This window comes from Trachemys scripta, chromosome 2 (assembly GCF_013100865.1).
Source record: "Trachemys scripta elegans isolate TJP31775 chromosome 2, CAS_Tse_1.0, whole genome shotgun sequence".
In the NCBI taxonomy this organism is placed as follows: Eukaryota; Metazoa; Chordata; order Testudines; family Emydidae; genus Trachemys; species Trachemys scripta.
The window spans coordinates 43,711,769-43,737,511 of NC_048299.1; the positions used below are offsets into that span (position 1 = coordinate 43,711,769).

General features: G+C 41.5%; 1 protein-coding gene across 1 annotated transcript; it reads right to left on the bottom strand.

Moving 5' to 3' along the window:
• On the bottom strand, positions 1-22,563 carry LRRD1 (leucine rich repeats and death domain containing 1). Its single transcript, XM_034759366.1, has 5 exons — positions 20,149-22,563; positions 18,131-18,329; positions 12,406-12,567; positions 641-761; positions 1-428 (listed from the first exon to the last, which is right to left on the bottom strand). The coding sequence occupies exons 1-5, from the start codon at positions 22,438-22,440 to the stop codon at positions 248-250; spliced, it is 2,955 nt and encodes a 984-aa protein (XP_034615257.1). The 5' UTR covers positions 22,441-22,563; the 3' UTR covers positions 1-247.
• Between the last annotated feature and the right edge of the window lie 3,180 nt (positions 22,564-25,743).

Genomic DNA, 25,743 nt, shown 5'->3' on the forward strand with positions numbered 1-25,743 from the left:
AAAAAATGCTTCTTTCCCACTACAGAAATCAAGAAAAAAGGCATTGAAGGTTTGAGTGTTTGGGGGGAGTTTTTGGACTCAGGACATTTTGGAAAGACATACAGAACTACAAACCAACTTCTAATAAGAAACTAACCATTCAGTCTCTCAATTTACAGTACATTCAGAATATTTTCAGAAACAGATAATTATATCACAAGCTTTCATCCTGTTCACAAATAAAAATGCTTTTTTATGCATCAGCTATTTAGAATTTTACTGATTGTGTATAGAGTTTTAAAGCTTTCACTTTGTTGGTCAGGTAATGCATGCCTGTCATTGTTAATACTCTGATCAACTGATCTATCATTTCAGCAGGAGTTAGAGCTTGGTTTTCACTTTTCCAGCTCTCCAATGCCTGGAGGATTTTCTCTTCCAATACAAGAGACCTAAACCAAAAAAAATAAAAATGCTACTGAGACGATGTTTGAGAAAGTCAAAGGCCTAAATAGATGCATATGCATATACTATCAAAATATTGTGTATAGTATATAACATATTTGATTATCACTGTCACAATTGTTTATTACATGACATAAAAACAGTAACAAACTAAATTATACTAAGAATAAGACTATTTTGTAAGTTATTTGTAACTAACCTGTTATTTTCAAGAGATTTAATTTCAGCATTATTAAATTGCAGTTTCTGGCAGAAAAATTCAAAATTTTCAAAGGAAACGTTCCCAGAAATTATCTTAAATATCTTCTGCAAAATTTTCCCTGAATATAAACATATTACAAGTGTTATGCTTTATCAAATGAAACTAATATAATGTATCTAACATTCACCATTTTGTACAGCTATTAATCTTTTTTCCAGTTGTGGATGCTGCTTATCTGTTACAAGACTCTGGTTATTGCAAAGACATGCAGCAGCGAGAGAGTGCAGGACTAAAAACTGGCAGGTTCTTGGTATGGCACAGACAGACAGTATTGTGACTGTAGGAGGGAGCTGACAACTGGCAGGAGAAGGAAAGGGAAAACACACACACACACACACACACACACACACACACAGCACTCAGATCAGGGTGGGGAGCTGAGATGTGTCTGACACAGGGAATGACCAGAGACTCTCAGAACTAGGACAAGGAGTCCTGTAGGGAGTTGAGAAAAAACAGGGGGGGGGGAAACTGTAAAACAAAACACACCAGTGAAATGAATGGGTAAGTTCATGCATCTCAATTGTTTCAGGCTGTATTTATGGCCATGAGGCTTTCTCACAGAGTTGGGGAAAAAGTCACGGGAATGAATGAAGCAGTTCGCACACCTAAACACATCACTTATGTATCAGGGGGTAGCCGTGTTAGTCTGTATCTACAAAAACAACAAGGAGTCTGGTGGCACCTTAAAGACTAACAGATTTATTTGGGCATAAGCTTTCGTGAGTAAAAACCTCACTTCTTCGGATGCATAGAGTGAAAGTTACAGATGCAGGCATTATATACTGACACATGGAGAGCAGGGAGTTACTTCACAAGTGGAGAACCAGTGTTGACAGTGCCAATTCAATCAGGGTGGATGTAGTCCACTCCCAGTAATAGATGAGGAGGTGTCAATTCCAGGAGAGGAAAAGCTGCTTCTGTAGTGAGCCAGCCACTCCCAGTCCCTATTCAAGCCCAGATTAATGGTGTTGAATTTGCAAATGAATTCTAGTTCTGCTGTTTCTCTTTGAAGTCTGTTTCTGAAGTTTTTTTGTTCAATGATAGTGACTTTTAAATCTGTAATAGAATGACCAGGGAGATTGAAATGTTCACTTACTGGCTTGTGTATGTTACCATTCCTGATGTCCGATTTGTGTCCATTTATTCTTTTGCAGAGGGACTGTCCGGTTTGGCCAGTGTACATGGCAGAGGGGCATTGCTGGCATATATGACATTAGTGGATGTGCAGGTGAATGAGCCCCTGATGGTGTGGCTGATGTGGTTGGGTCCTCTGATGCTGTTGCCAGAGTAGATATGGGGACAGAGTAGGCAACGAGGTTTGCTACAGGGATAGGTTCCTGGGTTGGTGTTTCTGTGGTGTGGTGTGTAGTTGAGTATTTGCTTCAGGTTGGGGGGGTTGTCTGTAAGCGAGGACTGGCCTGCCTCCCAAGGTCTGTGAGAGTGAGGGATCATTTTCCAGGATAGGTTGTAGATCGTGGATAATGCGCTGGAGAGGTTTTAGCTGGGGGCTGTATGTGATGGCCAGTGGTGTTCTGTTATTGTCCTTGTTGGGCCTGTCCTGTAGTAGGTGATTTCTGGGTACCCGTCTTGCTCTGTCAATCTGTTTCCTCACTTCCCCAGGTGGGTATTGTAGTTTTACGAATGCTTGATAAAGATCTTGTAGGTGTTTGTCTCTGTCTGAGGGGTTGGAGCAAATTCGGTTGTATCTTAGGGCTTGGCTGTAGACAATGGATCGTGTGATGTGTCTTGGATGGAAGCTGGAGGCATGTAGGTATGTATAGTGGTCAGTAGGTTTCCGGTATAGGGTGGTGTTTATGTGACCATCACTTATTTGTACTGTAGTGTCCAGGAAGTGGATCTCCTGTGTGGACTGGTCCAGGCTGAGGTTGATGGTGGGGTGGAAATTGTTGAAGTCCAGGTGGAATTCTTCAAGGGCCTCCTTTCCATGGGTCCATATGATGAAGATGTCATCAATGTAGCGCAAGTAGAGGAGGGGCACTAGGGGACGAGAGCTGAGGAAGCGTTGTTCTAAGTCAGCCATAAAAATGTTGGCATACTGTGGGGCCATGCGGGTACCCATAGCGGTGCCACTGACTTGAAGGTATAAGTTGTCCCCAAATCTGAAGTGATTGTGGGTGAGGACAAAGTCACAAAGCTCAGCCACCAGGCTTGCTGTGGCCTCATCAGGGATACTGTTCCTGACAGCTTGTAGTCCATCCTCATGTGGAATATTGTACTATGTACTTATGTACTAATTCAATGTGCTCTGAAATCCATATGTATCGTCAGATTAGCTTGAAAGTAGGTATACCACTTCTGGGTGCATAGTAGTCTGAGATGCAAATTTTTGGTCATTTTGTTAAGGGATTCCCAAGATCCAGCCTCAGCAAAATGACTTTTTTTTTTTTTTAAATGATGGCTCAGTACATGTCAAAAATATACAGTACATGCACAGGGATGAGGAACGCAGAATAGGCAGATTTGGTACAGGCAGAGACCAACAATGCTGAGACTAGGATAGGTATCTTATCTTCACTACAGGGAGATCGATGCTGCTGCAGTTGATACAGCAGGGATCGATTTAGCGGGTCTAGTGAAGATCTACTAAATCAATGGCAGAGCGCTCTCCAGTTGACCCTGGTATTCCACCTCTCCAAGAAGAGTAAGATAAGTTGACTGGAGAGTGTCTCCCATTGACGCAGCACAATGAAGACACGGAGGTAAGTCGACCTAAACTACATTGACTCCAGCTATGTTATTCACATAGCTGGAGTGGCATAACTTAGGTTGACTTACCCCAGTAGTGAAGACCCCAAGCCCAAGAATAGCCATGCTTCATGTATAGCACAGACATGCAGGATTGACACCAACAGGGAAGGAGAACATGCCAGTGAGATGAACTGGGCAGCTCCCCTTTCTCCCTACTTTGGGGAAAGAGCTTTGGAATTCCCTATCACTCACTCCTGGGGACAAAGAGTGCATCCAATTGGGGTCTGGACTTTACGGATGTCTCTAAAGCTCTGGCTATTTCTCCCCATCCTTCTTGGTGATGTCTCCAGCTGATAGATACATTTCTTAAAATTGGAGCTGGCCAAAAAATGGGAATCCCTTCCCACTTCTGGGAGGCGGCAGAGAGGCTCTCTGCCTTTTGAGCTGCTGAAGCTAGGAGGGAGGCTGCTGAAGCTGTGGTTAGGTCCTATGTTGGTGTCCCATCCTAACCACATCAGCCACACCATAAGGGGCTCGTTCACCTGCACATCTACCAATGTGATATGTGCCAGCAATGCCCCTCTGCCATGTACATTGGCCAAACTGGACAATCTCCACACAAAAGAATAAATGGACACAAATCTGACATCAAGAATTATAACATTTAAAAAACCAGTCCAATCTCCCTGGACACTCAATAACAGACTTAAAAGTGGCAATTCTTCAACAAAAAAAACTTCAAAAACAGACTCCAGTGATAAACTGCAGAACTGGAATTAATTTGCAAACTGGACACCATCAAATTAGGCCTGAATAAAGACTTAGGAGTGGATGGGTCACTACAAAAACTAATTTTCCCCTGCTAATACTCCTACCTTCTTGTCAACTGTTTGAAATGAGCCACCTTGATTACATTGGCCTTATTAGCATTGCAAAAGTGATTTTTCTTCTCTAGATATTCACCCCTTCTTGTCAACTGTTAAGAATAGCCCACTTCCACCTTAATTAAATTGGCTTATTAGCACTGACCCCCCCCCACTTGGTAAGGCAACTCCCATCTTTTCATGTGCTGTGTATTTATATCTGCCTCTGTCTTTTCCACTCAATGCATCTGATGAAGTGGATTTTAGCCCATGAAAGCTTATGCCCAAATAAATTTGTTAGTCTCTAAGGTGCCACAAGGATTTCTCGTTGTTTTTGCTGATATAGACTAATATGGCTACCACTCTGAAACCTGTCAAAAAGCAATGGCATCTACTATCAAAAACTTTGCTGAAGAGGAGGTAAGGCTACCTAGATTTGCCTAGTACCCTTCCACAGTGTGGAAATTAGCAGCCAGAAACCTGTGAGATCCAGGAAATACATTCAATCAAATAAAACACATACATTAGAAAATCAGGAAATGCAGAGTTAAGTTATGATTCCTACACCACAAAATCTTAACACTGCCCCCTTTGATTACCACCATATAGGGTCACCCAGGCAGAATTGTGTCATGCCACTCTCTAACATATTTGGTGGTTAACCGAGTAAGGTGAAGAAGAGAATTGTTGGGGAAACTCTAAAGAAGTGTTAAGTATTTAAACTCCTCTGATTCCTGCCCCAAGGTATCCATATATGGGGGATCACATTGCCATACCCTTCACTTAGTCTTATTATCCAGGATGATATCTGTTAACCTGCCACTACTGCTCCCTTGACCAATGGTGTTGCACAGAGCATAGTAAGGACCTGTGGGAGAGTATGAACAGGTGTGTGGATTTGGAGTTGTAGGGGGGCAGAGAAAATGGCAGGTAGTGTTAGGGAAGGGTGAGGTACTACACCTCTACCCCGATATAACGCAACCCAATATAACACAAATTCAGATATAAGCGGTAAAGCAGCGCTCCGGGGGGGCGGGGCTGCGCACTCCAGCGGATCAAACCAAGTTCAATATAACGCAGTTTCACCTATAACACAGTAAGATGTTTTGGCTCCCAAGTACAGCGTTATATCCAGGTAGAGGTGTACTTCATTCCTAGTGCCTATTGCTATCTCCAGAGGGTCAGAGTTAGTGGGGGAAAGGGGCATAATGATGCTAACTAGCATTTCCTGGTTTTCTAAGTTTTCGTTTCAGTGTATTTCCTGGATCCAGGTTTCTGATTTTGACTGTCAGCTTCTCCTTTGGAAGGAAGGATACTAGGCACAGCTAAGGAGACTTAACTCCCCTTTAACCATGTTTTTGTTACTTAGTATTAAGAATAACTGTATGGAAGACTCTAACACAACAAGACTCCTTAAAAACCTTATAAACTTGATACCTGTCACGGGGGGCTGGCCCATTACAGAGAGCCAGAGCCCAGGCTATGTGTGACAGACTTCTGTAAAGGAGAATGAGCCAACCCAGACTGGACATAATTAGTTACCTAGGTGGCTGGGTGGCAGTTAATTACACTGGTCTACAATTTTTGAGAAGTCATCTGCTTCAGAGATAAAATGTGCTATTTATTATGTATTTTGATGTGCTGAATTCAAATATGACAATTAAAACAACTGATTGGCTACTGTTTCTAAGATATTTAAGTTTTTACATTTTATGTCTATGTATATTGTGTAGATAGTAGAGTTTTAATCATAAATTGTAAACCTAGGTCTTTTCATGTGTTTATGGTTGCTTTACATGATAATATTTCACCTGTCCTGTTTATGTAACACTTTAAAAATCCGCAAAAGGGTTATGTAAATAAAATTTATTATGAAACAAAAGGCAAAAAACTATTATGTACATAGTTTAGTCCTATTCAGTGTCTACTCGGCGCTTCTTGGCTTGTCTCTTGCATTCATTAAATGGAGCATCTCTTGTCACTGTCCAGCAATAGTCTGCAAGCATTGATGGGCTCCATTTGCCCTGATAGCATTTCTCCATTGTTGCAATGTCCTGGTGAAATCGCTCGCTGTGCTCGTCGCTCACTGCTCCGCAGTTCGGTGGAAAAAAATCTAGATGAGAGTGCAAAAAATGTATCTTTAGTGACATGTTGCAACCAAGGCTTTTGTATGCCTTGAGGAGGTTTTCCACCAACAACCTGTAGTTGTCTGCCTTGTTGTTTCCGAGAAAATTTATTGCCACTAACTGGAAGGCTTTCCATGCCATCTTTTCCTTGCCACGCAGTGCATGGTCAATGCATCATCTCGAAGAAGTTCACGAATCTGAGGACCAACAAAGACACCTTCCTTTATCTTAGCTTCACTTAACCTTGGAAATTTTCCACGGAGGTACTTGAAAGCTGCTTGTGTTTTGTCAATGGCCTTGACAAAGTTCTTCATCAGACCCAGCTTGATGTGTAAGGGTGGTAACAAAATCTTCCTTGATTCAACAAGTGGTGGATGCTGAATACTTTTCCTCCCAGGCTCCAATGACTGTCGGAATGGCCAATCTTTCTTGCACGACTATCCCATTTGCAGAGAAAACAGCAGTACTTTGTGTATCCAGTCTGCAGACTAAGCAAGAGAGCAACAACCTTCAAATCGCCACAAAGCTGCCACTGATGTTGGTCATAGTTTATGCACCTCAAAAGTTGTTTCATGTTGTCATAGGTTTCCTTCATATGGACTGCATGACCAACTGGAATTGATGGCAAAACATTGCCATTATGCAGTAAAACAGCTTTAAGACTCGTCTTCGATGAATCAATGAACAGTCTCCACTCATCTAGATCATGAACGATGTGAAGGGCTGCCATCACACCATCGATGTTGTTGTAGGCTACAAGATCACCTTCCATGAAGAATGGGACAAGATCCTTTTGATGGTCACGGAACATGGAAACCCTAACATCACCTGCCAGGAGATTCCACTGCTGTAGTCTGGAGCCCAACAGCTCTGCCTTACTCTTGGGTAGTTCCAAATCCCTGACAAGGTCATTCCGTTCACCTTGTGTTATGAGGTGTGGTTCAGAGGAGGAGGATGGGAGAAAATGTGGGTCCTGTGACATTGATGGTTCAGGACCAAAAGTTTCATCCTCTTCCTTGTCTGACTCAAGTGAGAATGATTCTGGTGCATCAGGAACCGGCAGTCCTTCTCCGTCGGGTACTGGGCGTATAGCTGATGGAATGTTTGGATAATGCACAGTCCACTTTTTCTTCTTTGACACACCTTTCCCAACTGGAGGCACCATGCAGAAGTAACAATTGCTGGTATGATCTCTTGGCTCTCTCCAAATCATTGGCACTGCAAAAGGCACAGATTTCCTTTTCCTGTTCAACCACTGGCGAAGGTTTGTTGCACAAGTGTTGCTGCATATGTGTGGGGCCCACCTCTTGTCCTGATCTCCAATTTTGCAGCTCCAGTTTTGCAAATAAAGGTGATAGGCTTTCTTAACCATAGTGGTTATACTGCGCTTTTGTGATGCAAAAGTCACTTCACCACAAACATAGCAGAAGTTATCTGCACTGTTCACACAAGTACGAGGCATCTCTGCTCACTTTGACTAAACAGAAATGTGTCCCTGTGCAAAATCAAACACTGACAAATAAGAGAGCATGACACTGTATGATTTCTAGAGCTGATATAGGGCAATTTGTTCAGCAGAGTGATGTAAGCTTCGTTATGATTGCATCATCCATGACTTCTAGGAATAACATGATGCAATTCATATCATGTATGACGCAATACCAGCTTCAGATTGCATCATTCATTGTTTTGCCTAAAAAGCAAGTACTGTCCAAATCCAGTCATAGATTTATTCATAGATCCAGTCAAAGATGTATTTTAGTCATTTCTGGTTTAAATTGAGATCCCTTCCCTCTAGAACTCACTTATCCTCCGCCATTCCCAAATCAAGGGTTGTATATACTGACCCAATAGCATATCTTGAAAACTAGAGCCAATCAACAATTTTAAGCATCATTTTCGTTCTCAGTGACCCAGAATTAGTAAAGTTTGACTACATTTATTTCAGAAGCATTTTGGCTGTAGAGCAGTGTTACCTAATAAGCCTGAAAGGGATTACCTGGGCTCAGCTGCATTAGAATATTCCATAGATCAGTGGTTAGAGTACCTAGCGTGAGGTAGGAGACCCCTGTTCAAATCCTTTCTCCCCATCTGACATTTAACCTGGGTCTCCCACATCATAGGTGAGTGCTCTAACCACTGGGCTAAAAGTTATCAGTTAGGCATCACCACTATTTTCTCCTCCTCCAGCCATTTTCTATGGAGTGAGGCAGGCACTTAACTTATTCCCACAAGAAATGCCTTAGGCACCTCAGCTGCCTGACTCCAGGTGGCTGGTTCCCATTCATGGATCACTAAGCAGAGATAGACATCTCCCTGCAGCCTGGAATTAGGCATCTGTCTCCAAGGGGGGAAGGATGACTTAGGACATACCCCTGTCATCAACAACTCCTACTGGCTAGCTTAGGCAGCTCCCTGCATAGCATGCTGGCTTTTGCAGATCCCATTCCAAGGCAACCAAGATGTCTAACTCAGGCTTTGTGGATTGAAGTTTTGTTCCTGTGACTTTTAGGGGCCTAAAAGTTAGGCGTTGTAATGCTGAGGATTGCAGCACTAAGTCCCTTTGTGGATCTGGGCCAAAGAGCCCAGAATGTGTGCTCCTAGGGACATGGAACTTGTGAGAGAGCTCATCGGAAAAGGTAGACTACAAGGTATGTTCCTAGAGAGAGGAGATTCCTAAGGAAAGAGCTAAAGTTTGCAGGCCTCCAGGAATCCCTGGTCTCAGTGAATGGGTCTCTCAAACAGTGGCAGGAAGCACATCCCATCAAGAATTACATGCTGCCTTGGAGAATAGGTGCAGTTGACAGATCTCTGTGGACTCCTGGCTCCAGAGAAGGATTCTTCCCAGGTTTCAGTAAGAGGCCTGATTCCAGGGAAGGTACTTGAGCCACGAGAACCCCGATGGTTAAGGGCCTGGATGGAGAGGAGAAGTGGATTCAGGTGGGAGCACATAAACTAAGACATCTCTCTCCCATCTCAGATGCTGGGATGAAGGGTTATTTGTATTCTTGTTGGACCTTAGTTAATAAACTAGACTCCTCAGAAGCCTCATTGAACATATTGATGGTGAATTAGGGGAAAACCGAGGCAGGGAGTGCCTACAGTGATATGCTTGGCCAGAAGGGGGTGCAATCCAGCAGACACGCCATCTGACATTAACATTATTTGATCCCTACAAAATTAGGTAGACTGTAGATTATAATTAAATGCTGTTACCACTAACTATAAGCATTAGGATGGGGAGGCAAGGGAAAACATGACAAATACGAAACCTGACTTCTTAAATTAGCAAACACTGGATTTCTAATACCTGCTACAGTAGGGTCCTGTGGCACCTTTGAGACTAACAGAAGTACTGGGAGCATAAGCTTTCGTGGGTAAGAACCTCACTTCTTCAGATGCAAGTAATGGAAATCTCCAGAGGCAGGTATATATCAGTGTGGAGATAACGAGGTTAGTTCAATCAGGGAGGGTGAGGTGCTCTGCTAGCAGTTGAGGTGTGAACACCAAGGGAGGAGAAACTGTTTCTGTAGTTGGATAGCCATTCACAGTCTTTGTTTAATCCTGATCTGATGGTGTCAAATTTGCAGATGAACTGGAGCTCAGCAGTTTCTCTTTGGAGTCTGGTCCTGAAGTTTTTTTGCTGTAAGATGGCTACTTTTACATCTGCTATTGTGTGGCCAGGGAGGTTGAAGTGTTCTCCTACAGGTTTTTGTATATTGCCATTCCTGATATCTGACTTGTGTCCATTTATCCTCTTGCGTAGTGACTGTCCAGTTTGGCCAATGTACATAGCAGAGGGGCATTGCTGGCATATGATGGCATATATAACATTGGTGGATGTGCAGGTGAATGAGCCGGTGATGTTGTAGCTGATCTGGTTAGGTCCAGTGATGGTGTTGCTGGTGTAGATATGTGGGCAGAGTTGGCATCGAGGTTTGTTGCATGGGTTGGTTCCTGAGTTAGAGTTGTTATGGTGCGGTGCGTGGTTGCTGGTGAGAATATGCTTAAGGTTGGCAGGTTGTCTGTGGGCGAGGACTGGCCTGCCTCCCAAGGTCTGTGAAAGTGAGGGATCATTGTCCAGGATGGGTTGTAGATCACTGATGATGCGTTGGAGAGGTTTAAGCTGAGGACTGTAGGTGATGGCCAGTGGAGTTCTGTTGGTTTCTCTTCTGGGCCTGTCTTGTAGCAGGAGGCTTCTGGGTACACGTCTGGCTCTGTTGATTTGTTTCTTTATTTCCTTGTGTGGGTATCGTAGTTTTGAGAATGCTTGGTGAAGATCTTGTAGGTGTTGGTCTCTGTCTGAGGGGTTGGAGCAGATGCGATTGTACCTCAGTGCTTGGCTGTAGACGATGGATTGTGTGGTGTGACCGGGGTGGAAGCTGGAGGCATGAAAGTAGGCGTAGCGGTCGGTGGGTTTTCGGTATAGGGTGGTGTTAATGTGGCTATCGCTTATTTGTACGGTGGTGTCCAGGAAATGGACCTCCCGTGTAGATTGGTCCAGGCTGAGGTTGATGGTGGGGTGGAAGCTGTTGAAAGCATGGTGGAATTCTTCCAGGGCCTCCTTCCCATGGGTCCAGATGATGAAGATGTCATCAATATAGCGTAGGTAGAGAAGGGGCATGAGTGGACGAGAGCTGAGGAAGCGTTGTTCCAGGTCAGCCATAAAAATGTTGGCATATTGTGGGGCCATGCGGGTGCCCATAGCGGTGCCATTGGTCTGGAGGTATATATTGTCACCAAATTTGAAATAATTGTGCGTGAGGATAAAGTCACAGAGCTCAGCAATAAGTTGTGCTGTGTCATCATCAGGGATACTGTTCCTGACAGCTTGTATTCCATCTGTATCTGGGATGTTTGTGTAGAGAGCCTCTACATCCATGGTGGCTAGGATGGTGTTTTCTGGGAGGTCACCAATGCATTGTAGTTTTCTCAGGAAATCTGTGGTGTCACGGAGATAGCTGGGAGTGCTGGTGGCGTAGGGTCTGAGTAGGGAGTCCACATATCCAGACAGTCCTTCAGTGAGAGTGCCAATGCCCGAGATGATGGGGCGTCCAGGATTTCCAGGTTTGTGGATCTTAGGTAGTAGATAGAATAACCCCGGTCGGGGCTCTAAGGGTATGTTGATTTGTTCCTGTGTTAGTGTAGGGAGTGTCCTGAGTAGATGGTGCAGTTTCTTAGTGTATTCCTCAGTGGGATCTGAGGAAAGCGGCCTGTAGAATTTGGTATTGGAGAGTTGTCTGGCAGCCTCCTTCTGGTAGTCAGACCTGTTCATGATGACAACAGCACCTCCTTTATCAGCCTCTTTGATGATAATGTCAGGGTGGTTTCTGAGGCTGTGGATGGCATTGCGTTCTGCACGACTTAGGTTATGAGGCAAGTGATGTTGTTTTTCCACAATTTCTGCCTGTGCACGTCGGCGGAAGCATTCTATGTATAGGTCCAGACTGTCATTTCGACCCTCAGGAGGAGTCCATGTGGAGTTCTTCTTCCTGTGTTGTTGGTGGGAGGGTATCTGTGTATCAGTGCGCTGTTCAGTGTTATCATGAAAGTATTCTTTGAGTCGGAGGCGGCGAAAGTAGGCTTCCAGATCACCACAGAACTGTATCATGTTCGTGGGGGTGCTGGGGCAAAAGGAAAGTCCCCGAGATAGGACAGACTCTTCTGCTGGGTTGAGTGTGTAGCTGGATAAATTGACGATATTGCTGGGTGAGTTAGGGGTACCCCTGTTGTGGCCCCCATGTGGCAGGTAGGAAATATATATACCTGCCTCTGGAGATTTCCATTACTTGCATCTGAAGAAGTGAGGTTCTTACCCACGAAAGCTTAAGCTCCCAGTACTTCTGTTAGTCTCAAAGGTGCCACAGGACCCTCTGTTGCTTTTTACAGATTCAGACTAACACGGCTACCCCTCTGATACTTGCTACAGTAGGCTGTCTTTAACACTTAAACAGCATGTTTTCCAGGATACTGCATTATAATATACTTGTTCTTAACATACCATCTCTTTCATCAGCACTCTCCAGGTAGCATACAATGGTATATAGTTGCTTTCCTTTACAGACTTCCTGTGGAGGTCTGATCAGAGGATTTCCATCAAAATTTATATCCTTCAGTGACTGAAGATGTTGGAGCCCACTCGGCAAACATATTAACTGATTTCCTGACAAAATACAAATAGTTAATTATATTTGTATTCTATTAATCTAAAGAATTTCAGTACATGAGTAACAAAGCAATGAAATTCCTTTAAAATTATTTGTTAATTCTGATAATAAGTTCAGCCATGCAGAGTCCCTGCCTCAAGATCTTTGCAATATAGGGAATCTTTCCATTGACTTTAATAGGCTTTGGATCAAGTTCATAATGCAGGTATAAAGTAGAAAGGTCCAGACACAAATAATAGATCAGGTGCTTGTAAAAGTTTGCAATAGAGTTGGAATCTTACAGAAGTCATTGTTAGAACTTATGGAGGAAGTGTGTCTTCAGGAGACATTGAAGGAAGAGATGGAGATCCAATTAGTAGAGGCACAAGAAAAAGGAGACTACTCCAATGGAAGAAGAGGAGTGAAGACAAGAGTGAATAATACAAAGGAATCAGGAAGAGCAGAGAAAGAGATAGGAGGCTTGGAAAATGAGGAATAGAGGGGAACAATAATGAAAGCAGAAAAGTAAATAGGAGAGAAGTTGAGCAGGGCCTTGAGGGTGAGAAGAAACTTGAACTCAGTGCAGAAGGGTAGGGAATGCCAGCGAAAAGACTTGAAGAGAAGATTAACATGATCAGAGTAACGAAAGAGAGAGAAATTCTGAATTGGGCGGCAAAAATCCTGGAGCCGGCCCTGTCTGTAATTTATCTACAGCAGAACCGCTTCAACAGAAGAGACTGAGCATGAAGGGGCATGCGAATGTTTACCATATCAGGCACATAAATACCTCGTTAAAAGGTATTTGCGAGCTTATTTTTTTAACAATATGCACTTAAATGTGTGTGTTAACTGTTATCCTCAAAAGGAGAATAAAAATATATACAGACAGATGGTTTTAAACTTCATCTATGGCAGCTCACTGGTGCAACATTTATTCACAGAAAATCAATAGAAAAAAAACTAAGCCAATACATAATAATACTAATAACAATAATAATAATTAATAATAATAAATGCAAGCATCTGGAAAAAATACTGGTTAGCTAATACGAATAGCTAATTACTTTAAATCAGAGAATATACTGTATTATATTTTAAAATTCGCCATTTGCACATGGCAAAGTAGATATTTGGAAGATTTGAAGAACTCAGTCATAATACAAAAAATCACATTGTTGTCAATCTGGAGCATGGGCCCTCAGTGCTAGGGAGCAAGAGAGGGTTAAATGAGCACAGGTACTGTAGGAAGCATTACCCAGACTCCTTGTGCTCTGTCCTCCATCCTTAGTGGCACCTGGAGGAGGCAGTGGGCTGGAAGGGGGATGGATGCTGGGTCTGTGCAACTCCTGGGCCTCAGCCAGTTTGCAAACCTAAGTGCTGTCAGCCTTGTCCCGAGCATGTGCAGCTGCAGCAGGCAGCCGCACGCTGGGGATGTGAACTAGGCAGGGAGAAGCAGGGGTGCCATTTCAGATTTGGGTGGGGGCAACTTTAACTGTAATTCCAGGGACTACTTAGGCACCTGAAAATGTGAGTTTTTGTGCAGATAACGACTTAGAAATTAGCTGAGAGAAGCACTGTATTTAATTAGTATGTAAAGAAAGAAAAAAATATATAAACACCAATTTAAGTTTTTTAAGTTTATATGTAAATTTAGAACAATCAGGAGATAATACAGCAAGATTTTCCCAATCCCAAGCCTTGAGGTATCAGTTTTGGAGTCTTAACACAGCTATCACAAACACAAGCTTGATACTGTGTACATTAGTTGCGATAAATAAATATAATAAAATCTTCTTACTTTCTCTGACACGCTCTGTGTTACTGCCATTATCTATTCTATTTTAGTCAACTGTTTTTCACTCCACTAAAAACATATTTACTTAATTCTAACATAGGTGATTAATCTTTCTTTTATTAAGAATGTGATTTTATTTTTCTAATTATTTTGACATTTATGTTTACCAATCACAATCATGTACCTGACTCAATAATATTTGACTCCATCATTTCTATTAGTATCACACTTGGAACCACATTTAATTTCGTACAAATTTTAAGTTATTTTATAGATATAATTAAAAATACAATTTGAAAATAAGTAGAGCTGTCAAGCAATTAAAATTAATCGTGTGTTTAAAAAAAATAATTGTGATTAATCGCACTGTTAATAATACAATTTATTTAAATATTTTTGGATGTTTTCTACATTTTCAAATACATTGATTTCAATTACAACACAGAATACAAAGTGTACCGTACTCACTTTCTATTTATTTTTTATTACAAATATTTACACTGTAAAAAACAAAACAAATTGTATTTTTCAATTCACCTAATACAAGAACTCTAGTGCAATCTCTTTATTGTGAAAGTTGAACTTACAAATGTAGAATTATGTACAAAAAAACTGCGTTCAAAAATAAAACGTAAAACTTTAGCGCCTACAAGTCTGCTCAGTCCTACTTCAGCCAATCGCTCAAACAAACAAGTTTGGTTACAATTTGCTGGAGATAATGCTGCCCGCTTCTTGTTTACAATGTCACCTGAAAGTGAGAACAGTCGTTCGCATGGCACTGTTGTAGCCGGGGTTGCAAGATATTTACGTGCCAGATGCACTAAAGATTCATATGTCCCTTCATGCTTCAACCACCATTCCAGAAGATATGCATCTATGCTGATGACGGGTTCTGCTCGATAATGATCCAAAGCAGAGCGGACTGACCCATATTCATTTTCATAATCTGAGTCAGATGCCACCAGCAGAAGGTTGATTTTCTTTTTTGGTGGTTCAGCTTCTGTAGTTTCCGCATCAGATTGTTGCTCTTTTAAGACTTCTGAAAGCATGCTCCACACTTTGTCCCTCTCAGATTTTGGATGGCACTTCAGATTCTTAAACCTTGGGTCAAGTACTGTAGTTATCTTTAGAAATCTCACATTGGTATCTTCGTTGTGTTTTGTCAAATCTGCAGTGAAAGTGTTCTTAAAAAGGAACAACGTGTGCTGAGTCATCATCCGAGACTGCTATAACACAAAATATATGGCAGAATGCAGGTGAAACAGAGCAGGAGACATACAATTCTTCCCCAAGGAGTTCAGTCACAAATTTAATTAACGCAATTTATTTTTTAACCAGCATTAAAACCTTTTAACATAAATACCTTGCAATGCTGCCTACAAAAGTGCCATGCAAATGCCTGTTCTCACTTTCTGGTGACATTGTAAATAAGAAAAGTGCAGCATTATCTCCCGTAAATGTAAACAAACTTGTTTGTCTTAGCGATTGGCTGAACAAGAAGTAGGACTGAGTGGACTTGTAGGCTCTGAAGTTTTACATTGTTTTTTGAGTGCAGTTATGTAACAAAAAAAATCTGCGTTTGTAAGTTATACTTTCAGGACAAAAAGATTGCACTAAAATACTTGTATGAGGTGAATTGAAAAATACTATTTCTTTTATCAATTTTACAGTGCAAATATTTGTAATAAAAATATACTTTGATTTCAATTATAACACAGAATACAATATATATGAAAATGTAGAAAAACATCCAAAATATTTAATAGATTTCAATTGGTATTCTATTGTTTAACAGTGCAATTAAAACTGTGATTAATCATGATTCATTTTTTAATTGCAATTAATTTTTTGAGTTAATCGCGTGAGTTAACTGATTAATCGACAGCCCTACTTTATAAATTAAAAGGAACACCCATTCAGAAACCAACAGATGTCTAATACATGGCATAGGTGCAACTTATTCATGGGATTAAATTCTACTTACATTTGTGCAGCCAATCTTCATTAGCTTCAGCTTCCCCATTGTCTTAATATGTACCACAGAGCACATTACAGTAGCCTGGTCTTTAGGTGACAAACGTATGGAAAACTTTAGTGAAAGCCCAAAACCAAATTAGATGGTCACAGTCATCTCACCAGGTGCAAATGGAAAGAGCTGATTTTGTCCACAGCTGTTAACTGAGCAAGCACCATATTGTGAAACTCTGTTATAAATAGCAACACTAAAGTACTTCTTTTCTTTGCTTCCCCATAACCTATTGACAATTACTTCAATTTTGTCCGGAATTATCCTCATCCAAACGATACAGAAACTGTTTGAGGCTCAGAAATGATGAAGATGTAGAGCTGGGTATCATCAGTATTCTGAAACCAGTGTAGACCATGTCTCCTAAATAACCCTAATAATGACCTGAAATACAAGTTGTATAGGAGGGATGACAGAGTAAATCCTGTTGTACCACACATGAGACCAACCTGGAAGCAAATAAGCAATTTGTCCCAAACTACCCTCGGGGTCCTCTTAAAAAAAAAAAAAAAAAAAAAAAGCAGAAACACTTAAGAGTTAATATATATAATCTTGCTAGAAACTAGAGTTGTGTCAACAACACCTCTTGGCAATCGTATCAAAGGCAGCAGGTAGATCTAAAAGATTCAGGATGGACACTCCTCATCTACTATTAGGAGATCACCAGCATCAGAGTTTCTGTCTCAGACCCAAGCTTAGAACTCGATTGACTGGAGACAAGGAAATCTGAGGACTCCAGTGACCACCATCATTGCTACATTACCATTTCAGTCAATGTTTCTATGAAGGGAAGACTGTGGGCAGGTCAATAGTTAGTGAGACTGTCAACATCAAAAGGTGATTTCTTGAGATGAGACCTTAAAATAGCATCTACTAGCACTTGCCCCCAAGGGAGATGCTGAGACTCTCTACCAACAACAGAACCAATGCTTCCCAAACAACCAAGAATAGGTCCTATTAATAGACTTTAGCTCTGATAGTCCTAAGGCCCTGCACATGACTTAGGCAGGGGATAGCCTATCTTCCCAAGTCATGGATTGCCCTGGGGGCTTAGATGACAGATAGGTGTTCCAGATGCCTAAAATGGGGCAGGAATATGTATGCCCAGAGGCAGAAACATAGACCCCTAGGAAACTTTTATTGCAAAAACTTATACGCCAATGAGGTTAAGTGGCAGCCAAACAGGAGCCTGGTGGATCGCAATGGTGCCTATAAATGTGATTTAAGCCCCTAAGCCTGAGGGCTAAGTGCCTTGTGGATACAGGTCTCGGTGAGCAAGAACAGTTGAATCTCAAGTAAATGTTTGTCCCCACAAGATACTATACTGTGAGTGTAAAGGCAGATAGCTCAGTTTGGAACCAAGTAATATTATCCACAAAATAATAGGAATTCCTCCCACCACAAAAACAACAATCAACTCTGTAACTGACTGGAAGCCACCTAGAATAACTATTAATCCTTAATATCTGCCATCTCACGTCTCATGCCTTTAATAGTCTCACATTCATATGATAGTAAAATCAGATCATGTGTGCAATTCCACAGTTAGGTCCCTGCAACAGACATGCTAGGTGATGCTAAACTTGAGAGAGGTTCTATAGTATGAAGACACCAAAGACACCGCAGCATACATGAAAAATGGGAAGTTGTATTTTCCTCTCTCCCTCAACCTGTTTGCTTAATTCATATATTTATAGACTCCACTGGCTCAATATTTTTATGCTTGCATTCAATAATGGATGGGGCACCTGATACGTACCACTCAGATTAAGTTGTTGTAGATCACTCAATGATGTAACAGATTTGGGAAGCTGACTAATGTAATTATTATTTGCAGTTAAGCTGACCAAGTGTTTCAGTTCCCCTATGCCTTCTGGAATTTCCTTTAATGCATTGTGAGATATATCCAGTTCTCTGAGGCAAGTCAGTTTAGACAGCTCCTCTGGAAGTTTAGTTAACTGGGTAACAGATAAAATAATTGCTACATTTACTCATTTATTTAGGAAATGACAGTATTTTCTTGCATAAAAAGCTGAAAAGGTAATTTTTCCTACTTATAAAATGATGTTCTGTAACTCAGTTCCACCAATAAAAACTCATAGTCTTCCATTCTGATGGATAATGATTTGTTTTCCAATAAGAATTTTGGTGATAGGCAGGGCCGGCTCAGGCTTTTTTGCCGCACTTCGGCGGCAGCTGCTCTACCGCGCCACTTCAGTCCTCAGTGGAAATTCGGTGGTGGGTCCTTCGCTCCGAGAGGCACCCGCCACCGAAGACCCGGACGTGCCGCCCCTTCCCATTGGCCGCCCCAAGTACCAGCTTCATTTGCTGGTGCGTGGAGCCGGCCCTGGTGATAGGCATAGACTTGGCAGAAGAATTTTCTCTAGATAAAATAAAATAGTGTTTCTATCAATGCTGATAATAATTGTACTATGGGATAGTGTCTGCATTGTTGGAACTTGGGGAGGGGAATCTTTTGATTAATTATTTGATTAATAAATGTAACTAAAGAAGTGATTTTGCCCTCTTTCAAGAAACTGAAGAACAATCACATTTTCTCTCCTTTGTTTTGTAGTCAGAATGAAAAGAAATATTTATTCTCTTCTATGCTTTTCCAGTAAAATGGAATGAGTTTTCTTTTTCTTTTTTTCTCTGGCAGGGATAATTGCTCTCAGTAAAGTACAGTGAATAGGATTACCATACTAATTGGAGATGGAACAGATATGTTAGATCACCAAGTCTATTCCCTGCAAGTGAAGGATGTAGTACCCTTATAGAAGTCATATATACATATATACAAAAAAAAGGAGAGCCCTGTAAGAAACCAGATGTTGAAATACCGATTCAGCAAGTTTTGGTGACAAGAGAGATTAAAATAGCCAATATTCTTTTATGAGTGAGCTCCAGCAGTTTTTCGGCAAAGGATTGTTTGTCCTTACACTTTAAATTTATAAGTGCTGGGTTATGAGAAGGAAGGGCTTGCTTCAGAAACAATAACAGTGTTAGCTTCAATTTCCATTGGTGGTAGAGTGTCACAATGCTAACTTCTCTCCATGACAACCACTCATCTGCTATTTTAGTCTGAAGAGGAGGTAGACAGATTTTTTTAGTGGAGAATTTCTTAGTTCTGCTCCTTAGCACAAAAGAAACAAGCAGTCCAGAAAATTAAACTTTAGAAGTCTGAGGCAATTTTCTCTATTATAAGTAAAATATCCTGTGTAACCATCTGTGCTGAAATGAGTGAGACTGCAGTGATAAATATTGTGGTTGTCTAAATCCTGTTTCAACACACAGAATTGAAATTGTAAGGTTTTATTTCTTTCACACAGAAGATTCCTAGAAGTGGGATTATTTGCATAATTCTGATTGGTCATTTTGCTTGTCAATATTCATCAGAATAGGAGGCCCCTGAGTCCACACTGCAGGTGCAACTGGAATAGAATATACTTAGATTATTGCTGATCAACCTGATTCAGTTTTTATCAAAATGACAAACTGAGAGATTCCCGAGTTACATAAATGTGAGGTCAGAATCAGACCTACATTACTGAGAATATTTTAATCAATTCATAACCAAAATGTTACAAAAGATATTTTCAGTCAGTAGCCAATTACATTTATATTACATTTTAGCCCCTTTACAAACTGTTACCATTCTTTGCTAACTGTAGGTGCATTACAAAAACCCTTAGAAGAAATTCTACTATTAATAATTTTTCAGTACAGCAATTTGTATGTCTTTTTTTTTTTTGCCTAAAGAAAACAATGTTCTCTTACCTTCAAACCGTTTATTTGGCACAACTTGAGTTTCTCCAGTGATGAAAGATGACATATTTCAGTTGGAAAAGATACTAACTGGCTATTGGACAAATTTAAATCTTTGATCACTTGCAGATTACAAATATCTGAGGGAATGCACTGTATTTGATTCTCTGAAAGATCAAGTGTCTGTAAACTATTTAAAGCACACAGTTTCCTGGGAAATGAGACAAATTTGTTGTGGTATAAAAGAAGTACCTGGAGATACTTCATATTAGATACCTCTTTTGGAATGCTATTTATTTCATTTTCACTTAAATCTAAGTAAATTAGTTTTGTAAGTCTGCACAAGTGTTCAGAAAAAGAGGACAGTTTGTTTCTATTTAATTCTAGGTGCTCCAAATTTTCAATAAAAGAAATTTCAGTTATTATTTCTGAAATATAGTTTCCACTGAGGTTTAAGATTTTAAGAGCAACCAGTGCACACAATCCAACTGGAAACTGAGAAAGTTTGTTATAGCTCAAGTCGACTTTAATTATCTGCATGCAATTTTTTATTTCAACAGGAATGCACGTTAATGCATTTCCAGAAGCTTCTATAATGGAGAGGTCTTTAATACGTGATATCTGTTCATCTAGGTTATCCATTTGATTTCTACTTATGCAAAGTTCTCTTAAACGTTTAAGTCTGTGCATCCTATTAGGAAGTTGTGTTAGCTGATTGCCATGAAGAATAAGACGTTCCAGCATTGTACAATTGCAAAGATTCTCTGAAATGTTTCTGAATAAATTGTTGGCAAGACTAAGAACTCTAAGTTCTTGCAAATTCTCAACTTTGTCTGAAAGAACTTCCAACTTGTTATCATCCAGCCTGAGTTTTTGTAGTTTTGCCAGTTGAAAAAGCTGCACAGGCAGAAATATAAGTTTGTTGTGATTCATTGAAAGTGCTTGTAATCTCCTGAGCTCTTTAATGTCCTTAGGTAAACTCTGAATCAGGTTCCCCGAAATGCTGAGTTTGATTAGATTTGGAAGGTAGCAGAGGACCTTTGGGAATATTAAGATCTGATTGGAATCAAGGTTGAGTACATTCAAATTTTTCATGCTAACCATGTTTTCTGGCAGTGTTTTTAAATTATTTACAGCAAGATCTAAAATTTCCAAGGTTTCAAGGCCTTCCAAGGCAGCTGGGAATTCTTCAATGTTATTGTGACTTACAAAAAGTTGCTTAATATTTCCAAGCTTTGATAACTCTTTAGGGAGACATGATAACTGGTTGTGACTGATGTTCAAAACTCTCAGTTTGTGAAGTAGGGAAATTTCAGTGGGCAATGCTATCAATCCATTTCCTTCAACGGATAGTATTTCCAGGTTTGTCAGATTACCTAGATTTTTATGTAAAGTTTTGATTTCATTGTTGTTTAAATGCAAATATTTTAAAGTTTGTATTTCAAAAACTACTTGAGGGATTTCCCTTAGTCCTTTAGCATTTAGTTTAACCATAAATTCCCCATGTTTTACCTCATGCAATATATGTGTTGATACCTTTTCAGCTATTTCAGGATTCTCTTCTGATTGTAATTGATCTCTTTTAGCATCTCCTTCAACAACTTCTTGAGGGATTTGGTTTAGTTCTTCAGCATTTAGATCAGTTGTGATTTCATCATCCCCTGTTTCCTGTAACACACTTGTTGATAATTTTTGAAACACTTCAAGATTTTCTAGTGAGTGTAATGTGTCTTTTTCCACATCTCTTTCAGAGATCTTCTGAGGGATTTCCATCATCCCCTCAGCATTCAGATCAGCTGGGAATTCATCACTCTTTTTTTCAGGTAATACACTTGTTGAGAATACTTCAGCTATTTCAAAGTTTTCCGCTGATTGTATTTTGTCTCTTTTGGTATCTGTTTCAAAAACTTCTTGGGGGAGTTCCATCATTACATCATCACTACAATCAGCTATGTTTTCATCATCTTCTTTTTCATTTGACATACTTGTTGATAATCCTTCAATAATCTGAAAACTCTCAAATGATTGTAAGATGTCTTTACTGGCATCTGCTTCAGTAACTTCATGTGGAATTTCATTCAGTCCTTCAGTATTTAGGCCAACTATGAGTTCATCTTTTTTTTCAAGAGACCTTGCTGATGATTTTCTAGCCATGTCAAGATTCTCTATTGATTGTAATGAGTCTTTCCTAGCATCACTTTCAGAAACCTCTTGAGGGCTTTTGTTCAGTCCTTCAGTATTTGGGCCAGCCGCGACTTCATCTTCATTCTTTTCCTTCCTGCTTGTTGATAAATTTTCAGACATTGTGGGATGAATGGATCTTTGATTCCTTTCCTGTTATCTCTTCAGAAACTGAAAAATTGTAAGTGTGGATACCATATGAAGCAACACGTTTAAAATTAGGGGATTGAACTAGTGATTATAACAGAATTTTATAATAGTCTTGATTTTTTAATGTAAATATGCACCCATCCATTTACTTGGGCTGTTTACTGAAAACCGGATTTGGCTTTAATTCTGATATTCATTATTTCTTTAGTATAGTCCTTTGTCATCTAGATTTTCTTGACTAGAATAACAGAAAAACACAGCATCACAAACAACTCTACATTTGTTCTGGGGGTTTTCATGATGTCACCAAATCCTGGGATTAAGTTGAAAGGGAATTGAGATTTCCCTTTGTTTTTATAAAATAATTAGATTAACACATTCAGATTAACAAATAATATGAAAAGTAAAAAAGGCCATTTTTTTTTAAAAATAGGAGGATAATTTTAGGCTCCTTAATCCATATTTAAGCACTCAAGTGGCCTGATTTAAAAAATACTGTGCATCCAACAGGTCCTGTAAACTTATTAAGGTGTCTAAATATAAATTAAGCTGCTGTTTTTTAAAATCTTGGCCAAAATGTTTACAAGAAAAGCTCCAATCAAAAATATCTTGATATATCTATATGGATGCATACGAATACATCACATAAAGTGATCTTCAAATAACTGAGGGTGGGATTTACAAAGGTACTGAGGCTCTTAGACCCCAGACTTAGGCACTTAAGTGTGGGGTATAGATTCCTAAATCTCAGTTTTAGGCTCCACTAAAATTCACAAAATTCCTACCAAATGCTGTAGGCACTTAAACTCACTCAGTGTCTAACTTTTTAGAGTAAAAGGTTCCGTAGGTGCCTACATTTCTGCCTCTGAGTATGCATAATGCTGCCTCACTATAATCATTCAGATGCCTACTTCCTGCCAAAGCCCTAGAGTGAGTCACAAACCTGGGGTGGGGGAAAAGCATTCATTTCAGAAAGGGGACTGGACACGGGCTCTCCCACTCATCAGGCAGGTGCCCTAATCACCAGGCTACAAAATCATTCTCACTCTCACCTTATTCACAGTGGAAAAGCTTCAACAGAAGAGACTAAGGGAGCCCTGTGTTAGAATACCCCATAGCTCAATAGTTAGAGCATTCTCCTAGTAGACCTCTGTTCAAATTCCTTCCCCTCCCCCGATCCTCCCAGTTAGAGGGGGCAACTGAATTGTTTCTGCCACATCCCAGGTGGGTGCTCTAACCACTGGATTAAAAGTCATCAGGTCAGCACTTCCACCTCCTCTGTGTGTAGAGCAAGGCAGAAACCTAACTAATTCTCACAAGAATCTATTTAGGTGCCTAAGCCACCAGACTGTAGGAGAAGGGTTCCTATTTGTGGATCACTAGCAGAGATAGGCACCTTCGATTTAGGTGCATAACTGAATAAGAGGAGAGAAGTGAAGGACACACACCTATTGTCAGCATCTCCCATTGGCTAGTTTAGGGGATGCCCAACCTAGTTGTGGATTAGGGTGACCAGACAGCAAGTGTGAAAAATCAGGACACGGGATGAGGGGGTAATAGGAGTCTATATAAGAAAAAGTCCCAAATATCAGGACCGTCCCTAATCGGGACATCTGATCACCCTATTGTGGATTGCTGTCTAAAGTGCATTCTCTCCCCATTCACTGTATAGGAGTCTTTGTGCCTAACTCAGGCTTTGTGTATCGCAATGTTGTTCCTGTGATTTCCTAGGCACCTAATAGTAAGGCGTTGCATCACAATACCTAAGTCCCTTTGTGAATCTAGCTCTGAGAACATTTAGATATAACTCATTACTCCTGACAATAAATTGGTTTTAAAATTAGTCTGGTCCTATTCTCCTAATGAAGTCAAAACTCCCATAAGAGCAGCTGCTAGATGAATCACAGTTCTCTAGTTAATATCTTACTTGATTTACATTTTTATGATAAATGGGGTATAGTTTTGGAAAGGGCTGATTTATTCCTGTATTTAGTGCTTTACACTAAGCTTTCATGAGCACACAGAAGTACAATATTCTCGTGAGGGCCTGGTGCCACCCTCATTCCACAGGTTATGATCCCATTGAGTCACACAAATTGGACATCCAGGGAGTCTACTTGGTCATCTAGTAAATTTGGTGGAGGCCAGCACAGGCTTGTTTCCCAAATTAACTATCCAAAGGCTTTGTTGGGTCTAGCACTGAGTTACCAGGGGAGAGGCCATTGGCACCAACTTATTCAGATCCTGGGGGGTGCTTAACCCCTGCTGTGCCCCAGGCCTGCCCCCATTTCATCCCTTCCTCCAAGCCTCTACCCCTGCCCCACTTTTTCCCGCCCCCCACCTCACCTCTTTCCACCCCTCTCCCGCCTCTTCCTGACCCTGCTCTTCCTCCTATTCCCAGCGCCTCCTGCACGCGGCAGAACAGCTGATCGCAGTAGATGGGCAGCACGGGGGTGGGGTGGGTAGAGGTGCTGACCATAAAGGCTGCCAGTGGTGCTGAGCACAGGACTGGCTCCAGGGTTTTTGCCACTCCAAGCAGCGGGGAAGAAAAAAAAAAAAAAGCCACGATCGCACTCGCTTTTTTTTGCACTCCAGCGGCAACTCCACCACGACACTTTCTTCTTCGGCGGGAATTCGGCGGCAGGTGCTTCCCTCCAAGAGGGACCCGCCGCCAAATTGCCACCAAACAGCCGACGTGCCGCCCCTTCCCCTTGGCCCCCCAAGCACCTGCCTGCTGGGCTGGTGCCTGGAGCCGGCCCTGGCTGAGCACCCAATATTTTTTTCTGTGGGTGCTAAAACGACAAAGTCGGCTCTTCCACAGCCGGACAGTGCTCCTTGCAGGGGTGTAGGAACAATTTGTATAGTGGGGGTGCTGAGGCCCATTTAGCCAAATGTATGGAGACCGCTTCACACCAGGCGGCCACCACTAGTTCCAGCACCTGGCTCCCTGTCCGCGCTGCGCCTGCTTTACCCTACAAACTCCCTTTTCAAGTCACTTCATCCCACACCGCTCCTAGTGCTGCCTCCTGTCCCGCCCCCGCCAGCAGGCGGCGCCCAACGCTCCCTTGCCGCCCCGCCACGGACTACGGGCCACGGCTCTGCCCCTGCCACGCGTGGGGCCGTTCAGCAGCCCCCCCCCCCCCGCCAACACCTGGCGCGGCCCCCAACCAGGCGGACGAGAGGCGACGCCTCGGCCCCGCTAGCACAGGCCGCGCGCGGCCTGAGGGGCGAGGAAGGGGTGGGCGGCGCGCAGCCGGGGACACACCCGCCTCCGGC

Excerpts from the sequence above, each read along its gene's own strand:
- LRRD1 (XM_034759366.1), bottom strand. The coding sequence starts at position 22,440 with ATGTCTGAAAATTTATCAACAAGCAGGAAGGAAAAGAATGAAGATGAA. Across the intron at positions 18,330-20,148 it reads GCCAAATAAACGGTTTGAAG|TTAACTAAACTTCCAGAGGA; the intron begins GTAAGAGAACAT and ends TCTGTTACCCAG. Across the intron at positions 12,568-18,130 it reads ACAACAACTTAATCTGAGTG|GAAATCAGTTAATATGTTTG; the intron begins GTACGTATCAGG and ends GTATTTTGTCAG.